Source organism: Podarcis gaigeae, assembly GCF_964106915.1.
Source record: "Podarcis gaigeae genome assembly, chromosome: 9".
NCBI classification, from domain to species: Eukaryota; Metazoa; Chordata; class Lepidosauria; order Squamata; family Lacertidae; genus Podarcis; species Podarcis gaigeae.
Window position 1 is genome coordinate 14,195,417 of NC_139685.1, and position 14,914 is coordinate 14,210,330.

Genomic DNA, 14,914 nt, shown 5'->3' on the forward strand with positions numbered 1-14,914 from the left:
TGTTCTTATCCTGAAGCAAAGTTCTTAACCTCAAGCACTATTTATGGGTTAGCGGAGTGTGTAACCTGAAGCATATGTAACCTGAGGTACCACTGTACCATATCTGATTCAGACAATGATTACAATCCAGGAACTATTCATTCCTTTTCGAGTCAGTGGATTTCCTTCAGCAAGCATATCATTCCTTGATTACATCAAATTCATTCTTCTGTCTTTCTTGAACAATATAAGTCCCCCTCTTTCAGCAAGGACAGATCTGGGGGAGGGGGTACAAGACGAGACTGAAGACCTAGAACCCGCTAGTCGTTTTTTAAAAAACAACAACACCTGCCACCATTGCAGTCCATACTCCAACAGCACATCATGGAAACAAGCCCATATACAGAGTCCAGATGTCTAAATATTTGTCTTCCTATTGATGAAGCTTGCAACAGGCTACTTTCTCAAATGCTGCTAACTCATTAAGACTTGCAGCCCACTGCATAATTGCTGGTGCTGTTCTGCCTTTCCAATGTTGAAGCACAAACTGCTTTGCTATGATAAGCTAGATTCCTTAGTATTGGTACATAATTCGTCAACATATTCTCCTGTTTTAACATTTCCACATCTCTCTGCCTTTCTTTTTTTTAAAAAAAACATTTTTTATTGCTTTTTAGAAATACAGAAAAAAGAATAAAGAGTGGTTATAAGAAGATAGGATATAAATAACAAGTTTCCATATTCTTTTTCCATCTATTCTATAGGACTTCCCCACATCCTCCGAACCCTGCGTTCTCTGTCTTATAAAGCATCAGCAATTTGTTAACTTATTTCAAAACTTATTGTAACTTCCATTTTATCATGTTCCCTATTTTCAATTTTACTGTAGCTCAATTCTTATATGTTTTATATTAAACACAATAAAGTTATTTCATTATTTTACCTCTGAATTCTTGTGTCTTAATTTTCATTTCATTAACTTACATTTGCTGAAGCTAGAATTTCCTGAAAGGTACATTTTTTAACATTCATACAGCTTATAATGTTTTTTCAAATAGTCCTTAAACTTTTCCCAGTCCTCCTCAGTTGTTTCTTCTCCCACGTCTCGGATTCTGCCAGTCATTTCAGCCAGTTCCATATAGTCCATCAACTGCGATTGCCATTCCTCCAGCGTGGGTAAATCTTGTGTCTTCCAATATTTTGCAATCAGGATCCTTGCTGCTGTGGTAGCATACATGAAAAAGGTTCTGTCCTTCTTAAGCACTCTCTGGTCCACCATGCCCAGAAGGAAGGCCTCTGGTTTTTTAGGTAAGGTAAATCTCAGTACCTTTTTTAGTTCATTATGGATCATTTCCCAGAAGGCCTTCACTTTCGGGCAGGTCCACCAGAGATGAAAGAATGTCCCTTCCGCCTCTCCACATTTCCAACATTTGTTGTCAGACAGATGATATATCTTGGCTAACTTGACTGGGGTCATGTACCACCGGTATACCATTTTCATAATATTTTCCTTCAAGGCAGTGCAAGCCGTGAATTTCAAACCGGTGTTCCATAACCTTTCCCAGTCTGCAAACATAATGTTATGCCCCACATCCTGAGCCCATTTTATCATAGCGGATTTGACTGTCTCATCCTGTGTATTCCACTTAAGCAGCAAGTTATACATTCTCGAAAGTAGCTTACTTTTTGGCTCTAACAATTCAGTCTCTAGTTTCGATTTTTCCACCTGGAATCCAACTTTTTTATCTATTTTAAATACCTCTTGAATTTGCGCATAGTGCAGCCAATCTCGTACCTTAGTTTTCAATTTCTCCAAACTTAGCAGCCTCCAATTGTCTCCAGTTTTTTCAATTATTTCCCAATATTCAGGCCAATGGGCCTCCATGTTGGGTCTCTTACGTGCCTTGGCCTCCACCGGTGAGAGCCACCTCGGAGTTTTACTCTCCAATAAGTCTTTGTATTTTATCCAGACCCTCCAAATTGCTCTTCTGACAATATGGTTTTTAAACAATTTGTGCACTTTAGCCTTGTCATACCACAAATATGCATGCCACCCAAACGCATTGTCAAACCCTTCCAGATCCAGGACATCAGTGTTCTCCAATAAAATCCAATCTTTCAACCAGCAGAAGGCTGCAGATTCATAATATAGCCTCAAGTCTGGCAGGGCAAATCCCCCTCTTTCTTTCGCATCAGTTAATATTTTAAACTTTATTCGGGGCTTTTTGCCCTGCCAAACAAACTTAGAAATATCCTTCTGCCACTTTCCAAAACATTCCACCTTGTCCACGATCTGTAGGGCCTGAAACAAAAATAACATTTTCGGCAATACATTCATCTTTACAGCAGCTATTCGGCCTAACAAGGAAAGTTTCAATCTTGACCATATTTCCAAGTCTCTTTTGATTTCTGACCAACATTTCTCATAGTTGTCTTTAAACAAATTCAAATTTTTGGAGGTCAAGTACACCCCTAGGTATTTTACTTTTTTAACCACATTCAGCTCCGTTTCTTTGGAGAACTCATCTGTTTCTGTAACTGTCAAATTTTTTGCTAAAACCTTAGTTTTTTGCTTATTTAACTTAAACCCCGCCACCCGACCAAAATCAGAAATTAATTCTAACACTCTTTTAGTGCTGGAGACTGGTTCCTGAAGTGTTAATACCAAGTCATCTGCAAATGCTTTCAATTTGTATTGTTTCACTCCGACCTCGATTCCCTGAACCAACCGGTCCTTTCTAATCATATTTAGCAACACCTCCAGAACTGAAATGAACAATAGGGGGGATAGAGGGCACCCCTGGCGTGTCCCTTTTTCAATTTTAAACTCCTCTGTCACCACATTATTTACAATCAATTTAGCTTTTTGTTCTGTATAGATTGCTTCTATACCATTTTCGAACCCCCGCCCCACTCCCATCCCTTCCAAATTTTTCTTCATAAACATCCAAGAAATATTATCAAAGGCCTTCTCTGCGTCAACAAAAATCAAAACCGCTCTGGTATTCAGATTTGTTTGTAGAAGTTCCATAATGTCAATAATGTTTCTTGTATTGTCAAACAAATGCCTACCAGGGAGAAAGCCAGCCTGGTCCTTGTGAATCACTTCATTTAGTACTTTTTTAAGTCTATTTGCCAAAATATCAGCAAAAATTTTGTAATCCACATTTAGGAGTGAAATGGGGCGGTAGTTCTTAAGTTGGGTCTTTTCAGTCTCTGATTTAGGTATCAATGTGATGAAAGCTTCTTTCCACGTTTCCGGTGCCTTCCTTCCCTCCATTATCTGGTTACAAACCTCCATCAAAGGTTGTGTCAAATAGTCCTTTAAAACTTTATAATATTTGGAGGTTAGGCCGTCCGGGCCTGGGGACTTGCCAAGTTGAAGATTTTGAATGGCACTTTCAATTTCTTGCTGTGTAATGTTACAGTTCAGGTTTGTTCTCATTTCCAGGGGTATTTTTTGTAATCCATTAGTTTTAAGAAATTGATCCACCTCTGAGACTTTTTGCGGCCCTTGTGTATAAAGTTCTTTGAAGTACCTCTGGAAGCACTTTCTGATTTCGTCGGGTTTCTGAACCATTCTCCCTTCGATCTCTAGGTTTGTAACCGTATTAAGCTTTTGTCTCTTTTTCAACTGCCAGGCTAGCAGTTTCCCACACTTATTCGCCGATTCGAAGGATCTTTGTTTCATTTGTTTAATTTTCCATTCCACCTCTTGGTTTATCAATTTTGAATATTGCGCCTGGAAAAATTTCACTTCTCTTAACACATCCTTCGACTTAGGCCTAGATCTTAATTTTTTCTCTCCTTCTCTTATTTTCTCCAATATCTTCTCCTTCTTTTCATTCCAGAGCCTTTTCTTAATCGTATTTTGTTGTATTAGAAACCCTCTCATGACTGCCTTGCTTGCGTCCCAGATTGTTCTTTTTTCCACGGTAGTATTCAAATTTATCTCAAAATAGTCCTTTAAGGTTTTTTGGGCCTTCTTCACAATCTCCTGATCTCTTAATAAGGTGTCGTTCATTTTCCATCTAAAGGAACCGGTTGTGTTAAGTCTCAATTCCACTTTCAAAGCACTATGGTCGGAGCAGGTTTTTGGGCAGATTTCCACTTTTCTAGTCTTAGGTGCCAGTCCTCTAGTTGTCCAGATTTGGTCGATTCGTGTCCATGTCAGATGAGCTTCAGAAAAGAAAGTCCCTTCTTTCCCTAGAGGGTTCTTAACCCTCCAAATGTCAACTAAGTCCATATTGTCTGTCATTTCAAAAAAAGTTTTAGGTAGTCTGTCGTCTTTCGATATGTTGGCACTTTGTGACTTATCCATATTTACAGACACAACCCCATTCATATCACCCAGCATAATGATGTTACTATAGTCCAAATAATCCAGCATAGTCTCATGCAGCTTCCTGAAGAATTCCGACTTTCCCTCATTTGGAGCGTATATTCCTAATATCAAAAATTTTTCTCCTTGTGTCTGTATTTCAATCGCCAAAATTCGGCCATATTCATCTTTAAATAAAAATTTCGGTGACAGGCTCTCCTTTGCGTAAATCACCACTCCTCTCTTCTTAACTTTGTCCGAAGAAATAAATTCTTGGCCTAGTCTTTTGTTGATTAACACTTTTCTATGGAGACTTGTCACATGTGTTTCCTGTAGGCAGATAACGTCCAATTGTTCCTTTTTCAAGATGTGAAAGACTTTTCTTCTTTTTTTCCGGGGAATTTCCGCCATTTATGTTCCAACTAAGAAGCTGCAGAGACATCCTGAATCAATTGACGGGTTCTACAATGGGGTATCTAAGCTTCCGCCCGATCCCGGGGGAGGTAATGCTGGTCCTGATCCAGGTGGTATAACTCTTGGAGATGGTCCCGGTGGTGGTGGAGGCCAAGAAGCTGCAGCTCCTTTTTGCAGGTCCTCCTCGTGGTCGTGTAGGAACTTCTGCTGGTCTTCAGGTGATTTAATCTTTATTTTCCTTCCTTTGTAAGTAAATGAAAGTCCTTGTGGAAACTCCCACCTATAAGGAATTCCGTTATGTCTCAACAGTTTGGTCAAATCTATATAGGTAGTCCTAAGTTCCAAGAGATATTTGGGTATATCTCTGTAAATTTCGGCCCTTTTGCCTTCTATCTCCAAAGATTTCTTAAAATGTAGGCCTAATATCTTATCCCTTTCTTCTCTTGATCTCAGAGCAACCAAACAGTCTCTGGGCTTATCTTTCTTTACTGATTTTCCCAGTCTAAAGGCTGTCACAATTTTAAAGTCCTTTTCTTCCTCAATTCCCCAGAATTTGGAGAACAAAAGTGTCAAAAATCCCTCTAAATTATTTTGCTCCAGTTCCGGGATAGCCCTTATCCTGAGATTACTGTCTTTACTTTTCAATTCGACCAATGCCAGGTAGGCTTGTTGTTCCCCTACCTGCCTTCTCAGAGGCCTTACCTCTCCTTTAATTTCATCAACCTTTAAATTCGCCTGTTCTGCTTTTTGGTTGGCTTCCACAGCTAATTTGTAGTTTTCTGCCGTAGCTCCTTGCAATTTCTCAATTGCCTGAGTGTGCTGCGAAACCTGTTCAGTTAATTTGCCAATAGAGGATGTAGCTTGGTCAATTTTTGATGTTTGATTGTCCACTTTTTGATTTAAAACTGCCAATTGTTCCAAGATTTGTTTTAAAACTGTTTCAGATCCTCCAGTTGCCATATCTTCTGCAGCAGGCTGCACTAGTTCCACCTCCTGTGCTGTCAGCACAGTTGGGACAGATGATCTGCGGTGATGAGTTAAAGTTGTTTGCAAAAGTTGCCCAGATTTTTTCTCCTTTTCTTTATCTTTGGCTTTAGCTGCTCTTGTTCTCCCTGTGCCGCTCATTCCACACCTGCCTCTGTTCAAGGTCAAATGGTCTTTTGTCCCATGGGAAAAACAAGTCCCAAATATAAACAAAAAGAACCACAAAAAGTTTCAATAAAGCTCAGTTCCCATGCCACAATATTTCCACAATCCTATAGGGGGAGTATTTCCAAGATTCGAAAGAGAAGGGAACTATTTTCCACCATTGAAGTTCCTCAAATCCCCATATTGAGTTTTGTAATTCCCAAACACAAAAGGAAGGTTTCCAGATCTTCTAATCTCTTAAAATCCAGCCATAAAGTATCAATACAGGTCCATGCGACAATGTTTAATGTTAGTATCTCAGTCTATGCAACAATTTCAGTCTCTGCAACAGTCTCTGCAACAATGTTTGACAGCAGTTTGACAGTTCTTTTTCTATGCACTGGCAGCCCGATGACGGGGTTATCTCTTTCAACCCCGTTTAGCCCAGAAATTGGAGGATAGTTCCAAAGAATAAAAGTCTATACAACACACAGTTCTTTCCTTTTTATCTTCAAAATGCAGAGTCTCTCAATGCACCCTTTCTTCCACTTTTACAATCCCTTTCTATATACTTCAGCTCGTTTCCGAGCCCTTGCTTTGATCTAATTAGCAGAGTCGGGAGGCGGACTTCCTGTTACTCGCCTCCCGTTTTCAGCCGAATTCCTTCAATTTAAGTTAAAAAATTTAGGTCCCTTACTCACGGGTATGTTGCTCCAATTCCGATAATTTCAAGAAGAAAGGTCGGCGCTCATCAGCAGCAGCAGCGCGGCTTTGCTTCCACGAAAAGAGCGATGAACTCACAGCGCCGCTCCCCCTTTCACGTTCCGGAGCCTCTTACGAGGCTCCTTCCCCGCTTCTGGGGGGGCTCCAGGCGCCCGCCGAGTCCCACGGCCGCAGGCTCGCTCTGCCTGCGGTTTTTCTTAATGGGTCTCCGCTTTGCCGCAGCGGACGACCCTTTTTCGCGGAGCCCCTCTTCACAGCGCGAAGAGGACCGCCATTGCTGTTTCGCGCCGCCTCCGGAAGTCCACATCTCTCTGCCTTTCTTGTTTCATGGATCTTGTCTGCTTGCAGACCTTTTTTTAGTCTATTTTATTCGTATAACATGTACAGTATGTACAAAAAGGGCATCAGCACACAAAAATAACCGTACAGAAACAAAGAACGCAAAATCATTAAGAAGCAAAAGTACCAACTACTAATACTAGTGAGACAGAACAGAACAGAAAAGAGGAAAAGAAAGGAAAGTTTGAAGGACACAAGGAGGAGACAAAGGGCCAAATAAATTCAATATTTCTTCCAAATAAAATCACACTTGGTTGGAATTAGGCGATTCATCATGTGAGTGTTCCTATAGGTCAAAAGAAAGGTCCTTGGTTGCAAATCCTATGAGACCTGAAATCTAATGTTTTGCATATGAACTCTTCCACTTCCTGGTTTTATTTCTCCATTGCTAAGGTTGGCCTTCAATACTGCGCCTTGTATTCCAGTACAGTGGTACCTCGGGTTAAGTACTTGTTCCGGAGGTCCGTTCTTAACCTGAAACTGTTCTTAACCTGAAGCACCACTTTAGCTAATTGGGCCTCCCACTGCCGCCACGCCGCCGTGTGATTTCTGTTCTCATACTGAAGCAAAGTTCTTAACCCGAGGTAATATTTCTAGGTTAGCGGAGTCTGTAACCTGAAGCGTATGTAACCCGAGGTACCGCTGTACTGTACTAAGTAGCTATATAGACTCTACTTTCTGTCTCCGCAATAGTAACATAATAGCCCTTGCAACCTTTAATTGTACTCTTTTCCGGTTCTGTACTCACAGTTCAAGCTACGGAGTTTTATTCCATTTAAAGTCATTTTGTGAATAAATATTCTAACAATGGTGTTATTATTGCTAACTCCCTAAATCAAACCGTGGCCACATTGGCTTTTATGGGTCATTGCTAAAGTCGTCACCAGTAAAGACCTCAAGAGTAGCATTGAAAATTCCCTCTAATTCAATTTTTATAGGACTACAGTGGTACCTCAGTTTTAGAACAGTCCTGTTTATGAACGATTCGGTTTACAAACTCCACAAAACCTGAAGCAGTGTCATGGTTTGCGAACTTTACCTCGGTCTAAGAATGGAATCCGAATGGTGGAAGGGCAACGGCGGCGGGAGGCCCCATTAGGGAAAGCGCACCTCAGTTTAAGAACTGTTTCGGTTTAAGAATGGACTTCCGGAATGGATTATGTTTATAAACCAAGGTACCACTGTATAAGTGTAAGATATGGGTTCATAGGCACCTGTGCACTGGTGCCTGAATAGATCAGGTAGCAATATCTAATGTTGTGTCAACAGGTCTTCTTGCACAAAGCTACTTTACAGTTCCTTCTTCCCCAGTGTAGCCCCTTATAACCCCAGAAAAGCCTTTCTGAGGTTTTTGGGGACCCCAGGAAACTCCCAGGATGTTACATGGAAGGGATTGCAGAAGGAGGAAAAATCACCCAAAATCAAGCAGGCGGGGGTGGGGTGCAGCTCACTTGATTTTAAATATTCGGGGGAAATCAGAAGCCCAAGGCAGTACAGTGGTACCTTGGGTTACATACGCTTCATGTTACAGACTCCGCTAACCCAGAAATAGTAGCTCGGATTAAGAACTTTGCTTCAGGATGAGAACAGAAATCGCACGATGGCAGCGCAGCAGCAGTGGGAGGCCCCATTAGCTAAAGTGGTGCTTCAGGTTAAGAACAGTTTCAGGTTAAGAACGGACCTCCGGAACAAATTAAATACTTAACCACTGTATAAGTTCCTCAACTAAGTTTATTCAACATTTGTCGGTGACAACAGCTCACTCAAGGGAAAACAAGAACCAAACTGACTGGACAGCACAATAATAATCCAAGCATGAACTGACCATTGACAGTTGACAGTTGAAGTGCATGCACTTACTTGCCATTAGAACATTCGACTACCAACGCTTCTACGATTGGTTAGAACGCGCCTTGTAACATAAAATGTGTTAAACCCGATACATAACACTTGAGCAGAAAGTTGTTGTAAATAAATAAATATTGGCATCATTTCCCAGTATCTTCCTGGTGAGGGCTTCACTTCACTGAACACTTTCCCTAAAATGAAAAACAGCAACTTTGGGGAGGACAATTTATATCTGGAAAGCAGGATTGAGTACCCAGCACCAGGTCCTCCTATCCCATGCCATTTTCCACCTTACAGCTGCTATTTGCCAAAATGTAGAGATGGGAGACATAACTGATCTTGACCCAATTGTTTTAATTATCTTTTAAAAACTGTTTGGTTGTGATGTGGCAGTGGCCCAAAGGGCCACAATAAATGTGATAGTGTACCCCTGTAAATCCTTGAGTGTGCTTCTAATAGAGAAGTTATGGTAGCCTGTTACTTTATGAAACTGATGATTTTGCAAGTTACAGCTAATATACATTAATATAATATAAGTATACAGCTAATACGTGAATCCCAAAGATACAGCTCAAAGCTAGAACATAAGTTGCTACATGGTCAAATGGCTACACGTAGCACAGGTTCCCAACATGCACACTAACACAATGTAACACAACATGGTGGGAATCAGAACTTAATCAGTAGAAAGTGCCAGTGCTTATTGCATCTGTGTATTAAACATGAAATGAGGTAATGATGTATATGATTGGTGGAAACTGAAATGCTTTGTTTGAAATTTTATAAATACCACTGCCTCAACCACTGGGCAGGGTTGCAGTTTTGCGGAACGATCCAACTGTAACCTATTGCTTTGCAATAAACAACATTGGACTCCTAACTCCTCACGTTTCTGAGTTTTATTGGCGTAAACTCAGGAGATAAGCTGTTTTCTGGCTTACAACAGTGATGCTTTTTCATGCGCTTGTTTTACTGTATATTTTAAGTATGGGTGTTTTTAATGTTCTGATAGTATTGGGTTTATTGTGCATTTTAATTACGTATGGATTTTATACTTGATTTCATGCTTGTAAACCTGCTAAAGTTACTTCTGACTAAACCCCACTAGAACCAACGGAGAAGGAAACCATGATGAATTTACAGCACAATCCTAATTCTGTCTACTCAGAAGTCAGTCCTATTTAGTTGCAGGTATTGCAGCTTAAATTCTATTGCTTTTGGTGGATCTGAGATGAAATGGAGACCAGCAATTATTATGGTTTAATTTATAAATCACTTACATGCCATAATGTGCTCTTCCAGATAGACTGCAGCCATCTTTCATTGTGATCAGTCACTTCAATAAGAGGAAATATGAGATAGTGAAAAGCCATGCAGTTCTAAAAATCAAATTGTAGAATCATAGAATTGTCGAGTTGGGAGACTGAGGGTTATCTAGTCTAAACCCTTGCAATGCAAGGAATCTCAACTAAAGCATAACAGAGTTATAAAAGGCACCCACCTGCTTAAAAGTGCAATGAGATGTAGTGCACTTTAACTGAGGAAAATCTCATGCAGTTAATCTGCAAGGGAGGAATGGAGTAAATATGCGAGAAAAAGAATATATATATGGCTACAAACAGAAGGGTGTGATAGAGGCTTATAAAGTAATAAACTGGAGGGAATTAACAGAAAGGAATAGAGACTAATTTTCCATTCTCATAATATTAAAACTTGGGGCCATCCAATAAAATGCTAGCATCAGATGTAGGATATATAAAAAAGAAAGTGCTTATTCACACATCACATAATAGCTTTAAAAATTGATAACTGCAAGGCTCGCCTTTAAAAAAGTATTAGACCAATGATCTATGGAGAAAGTATATGTCAATGAGTATTGGCTATAGTAGCGTTAAAAATAATATATAGTAGCTTTAAAAATATTGTGTGTGTGTGCATACACATACCCTGTTTCTCCATAAAACATTTTAGAAGGACAGGTCATATATATATGAAAAACTAGAACAGAATCCTAAAAGGCACCTGCCTGACAAGCATCTGCCTAAAAATGCAATGAGATGTAGTGCACTTTAACTGAGGGGAATCTCATGCAGTTAATCCACAAGGGAGGAACGGAGTAAATACGTGAAAAAAGAAAAAGCATATATATATATATATGCTATTTCCATATATATATATATATATATATATATATATATATATGGATATATATGGAGATATATATATAGATATATATATGGATATATGGATATATATAGATATGAATATATATGTGTATGCCTGTTGTCTTTGGGCATACAGTGTTCTCGAAGCCACAAACATGAGTCTGACCAAACTGCGGGAGGCAGTGGAAGACAGGAGTGCCTGGTGTGCTCTGGTCCATGGGGTCACTAAGAGTCGGACACGACTAAACGACTAAACAACAACAACATATATATGTGTGTATATATATGGATATATATGTGTGTGTATATATATATGGATATATGGATATATAACAACAACAATCTTTATTACGGTCTAGAGACCCAACAAATCATTACAAATCAAAACACAGTTCATATATGGATATATATATATATATGTATGGAGGTGTTTGTGTGTGTGGATGCTTCGAATTGTAAGCCTGTACATATCACAAGGCCAGTGACTTTTGCTTCCGAGGACTTTCGCCATCGGAACGTTTCTTTCCGGAGGCGGCGTTTCCCACGGAACCTCTTTCCGCCCGCGCCCCCGGCTCCCCTCCGTTGCTCGGCAACGCCTCGGCTTGAGACGGGGCGAGGCGCGTGTGCGTCGCTGAAACCCGTCCGCCCGCTGCGCCAACCCCACCTGCGGCGGCTGGAGGGGCGTCGAGGAGAGCGGAGCCCCCGTCCCCGGCTCCCGGGAAGGGGAACCATGCTCGGCCAGGACGGCGGCCTCTCGCTGACCATCGCCCAGATCGTGCAGAGGCTGAAGGGCTCCGGACTCCACGCCCAGCTGGAGCGACAGGCCCGGGTGAGCTGGCTGCCTCCTTTCTTCTCTCTCAGCATCCTTCCTGCCTCCTCGGTCCCCTCACGCCCTGCCCCTTCCTCGCCCTTCTCCTCTTCCTCCCCTTTAGCTTTTTATATATATAGAATTTCAATTCCCTGTTGAAAATATTTCAGTTAAACAAAATAAAAGTGAGAAGAAAATAAAATAAGAAAGAAAAGCCAGCTTGGAAAAAAACCCCACTGTCATTCCAACACAACAGTATTTAAATGAAATTATTGGGTGGAAACCCCACTGTCATTCCAGCACAACACTATGTAAATGAAATTATTGTTCTTTTTTTCTATATACTTTTTATTGAATTTCCTGTTTTACACTCTAAAGTATTAATTTTTATGTCCATGAGATATCAATGACTTCCATTCTTCTCTTTCCATGGTTCATTTTACATATCATAAATCCCTGCATATTTTACAAAAACGATACCATTCAGCATTCCATTATTACATACATCGAAACTTATTTACAGTTGAATATATCTTAATGCTACCAGCATTTTTAAGTGTACACAATTTTCACCCAGATAATCCGTAAACATTTTCCAGTCTTCTTTACATATGGTTAATTTTACATGGTTCATTTTATCTTATTTGCTCAACACGCAGTAAAAAAAGACAAAATAAACCTTAGGGAAAATACCACCAGTCATAGAGAAATAATAAAAGTTTCATAATCCTTAATCTGTAATGGTCTTTTCTTTATATTTCATTTTACATATAGTAAATCCCTGCATATTTTACAAAAACTATACCATTCAGTATTCCATTATTGCAACCATATCGATATCTCCAGTGCTTTTTTCTTTAAAAAAATCACATTTAGGGGTACTCTTATTTTCCTACTCCTATTGAAATACTGGCTTCCTTCCTTTGTCTTGCCTCTTTCCTTTTTTTCTAACTTGATGCCAAATCTCTCTCCCCCACTCCCCCCCCCCCCACATCTACTATGCAGAACTGTTAACAGCCTTCCTTGACATGCTCATGGTGCCAAAAGAAGATTCTGTTTTGTGTTTTTGTGTAGTAACCATGTCTTTTTTTTCTTTTTGCAAGGATACAGCAATTCATTTCTCCTCCTCAAATTTATTTTATCACCTTTTGGCATCCTTTATTTAATGTTAGTTTTGCTGATAAGGATTCTGAAAAATCCCACTTTGGCCCCTCAAATTTATGCAGCCCTTCCCTCCCAACCGAAGTTCATTTTTCTATTAAAAAAAAAACAAACCCTTGACATAAAGGTGTCGTTTCTGTTTCAAGGAAAGATATAATGATGGTATTTGCTTTAAATACTGTAACTTGGAGGGCAGAGATATAATGTTCCTAAGCATGGAGGAAGGTCCATCAGCAGCATGGATGTTCCATTGTCAGAAGCAGTGTTTGTCTGAACAGCAGGTTTTGGGAACAAAGAAGTGAACAGGGTTATTGTTTGTAGGTTCTTCAGAAAAATCTAGCTGGTTAGTGCTGAAAAAATATGAAACTTAACTATTTTTGCTGTGCAGGATGGTAATAATTCCTTTTAATGTGCAAAGCTTCTTTCAGTACTATACAGGTAACTCGCAAATTAAGCACACTTAACTTGCATACATTCAACTTTACACGCTTGCCTCTTTTTTTTTAAAGAAGGAGGGGGGAGGCATCCACGGAAAAAGGACTTTGGCAATCCCACCCGCCATTGAACTCAATTTGTTTTTTGCCCATACACGATTTGGGCTCTATGGACTATCCTTGGAACCTAAGTTCAGAGTTGCCTGTATACTAATCCTGATAATGTTTACGCAGAAGTAAGTCATAGTGATTCTCCTGCAACTTATATCCCCAATTCCTATCTTCTTATGTTATCCTCACAATAAGAGCACAACTCTTGACACCCCAGTGTTAATAGCTTGAGAGGGTTTGGATGACATGTTGCTGCTTCTCAACTGACAGGACAAGTTAGTTGAATACTGCTCAATACCATGCCTAGTTTGTTCTTCAATTATAATGATTTTTCTATTGGGCACTTTGGACTCAGAGCTGCAGAATATTGCTTGCTATCCCTATTGTAAATAAGTTTTTAGGTAAGCTTATTGTGATATTGATGGATTTTGTACCTGCTGGCTTTAGGCCCCAGTTCTAGGCTACCTGGCTAGAGGATTTCCAAGCATATTGGGTGGGATATTAATTAATTAACTAATATGCATGTGTGGATTAAGGAATACAGGACATAATGAAATATAATCTCACCACTCGGCAATGCCATGTCAGTGCATTCATGGGAAAAGGGCGTCAAGCAGTGCCAGCAGATGCTCACAAAGCTTCAGGCTCCCAGCCTAGTACCGTATAATATAAGCCTCACTTTTTCCCCAAATTCCAACCGTGAAAAGTTAAAGTGCAGCTTAAATTCGCGACCTTACAAAAATGGGCTTTTACAATATTGCTGCTGAAACAGCGATACGGTAAAACGGAACGGGTGTGAGTGCCTGCAGAATTTTAAGGGAGTGGCTTATATTTGGGTACAGTAGTACCTTGGGTTACAGACACTTCAGGTTACATACGCTTCAGGTTACAGACTCCGCTAACCCAGAAATAGTAAGAACTATTCGGGTTAAGAACTTTGCTTCAGGATGAGAACAGAAATCACACAGCGGCAGCAGGAGACCCCATTAGCTAAAGTGGTGCTTCAGGTTAAGAACTGTTTCAGGTTAAGAACGGACCTCCGGAATGAATTAAATTCTTAACCTGAGGTATCACTGTATTGTCTCCCCCCACCCTTGAATTTTAAAGGTGCGGCTTATATTCGGGCCAATACAGTATATATATTTGGTCCAAGAAATTGTTGTAAACATATACGGCTGGAGAAGCCTTAAAAGTCAGTTTTGCTTGATATGTATTTGTTCTTGGATGCCTCAAGCAGAAAAACCAGGTTTTCTTTTCCTTTGTGTTCAGCTTTATAGTCATAGGGTTTCTTCCTCTTTTAATCTGAGACATGTAAATATGGGGTAAACTTTTTGAAGTTGAGAGAATATGTTTGGAAACATTGTCACCAATGTCACTGATGAATCCAAGCAACCTAATAAAATTACGAAGGTTAGGATCTACTGTAGTTTGAGTGGGCTCCCACTCACGCAATGGGACTCTCCCCCATCCTGCAGTCCCCTGT

The 14,914-nt window shown here is 40.1% G+C and overlaps 1 protein-coding gene across 1 annotated transcript in view; it reads left to right on the plus strand.

Annotated features, from left to right (window-relative positions):
- Positions 1-11,528: 11,528 nt before the first annotated feature.
- TBC1D19 (TBC1 domain family member 19) overlaps positions 11,529-14,914 on the plus strand; it is a 70,407-nt gene continuing 67,021 nt past the window's right edge. Inside the window, exon 1 of the mRNA XM_083755007.1 lies at positions 11,529-11,746. Within this exon, the coding sequence (XP_083611133.1) occupies positions 11,648-11,746 (99 nt within the window). The 5' untranslated portion in view covers positions 11,529-11,647. The remainder of the gene's footprint in view (positions 11,747-14,914) is intronic.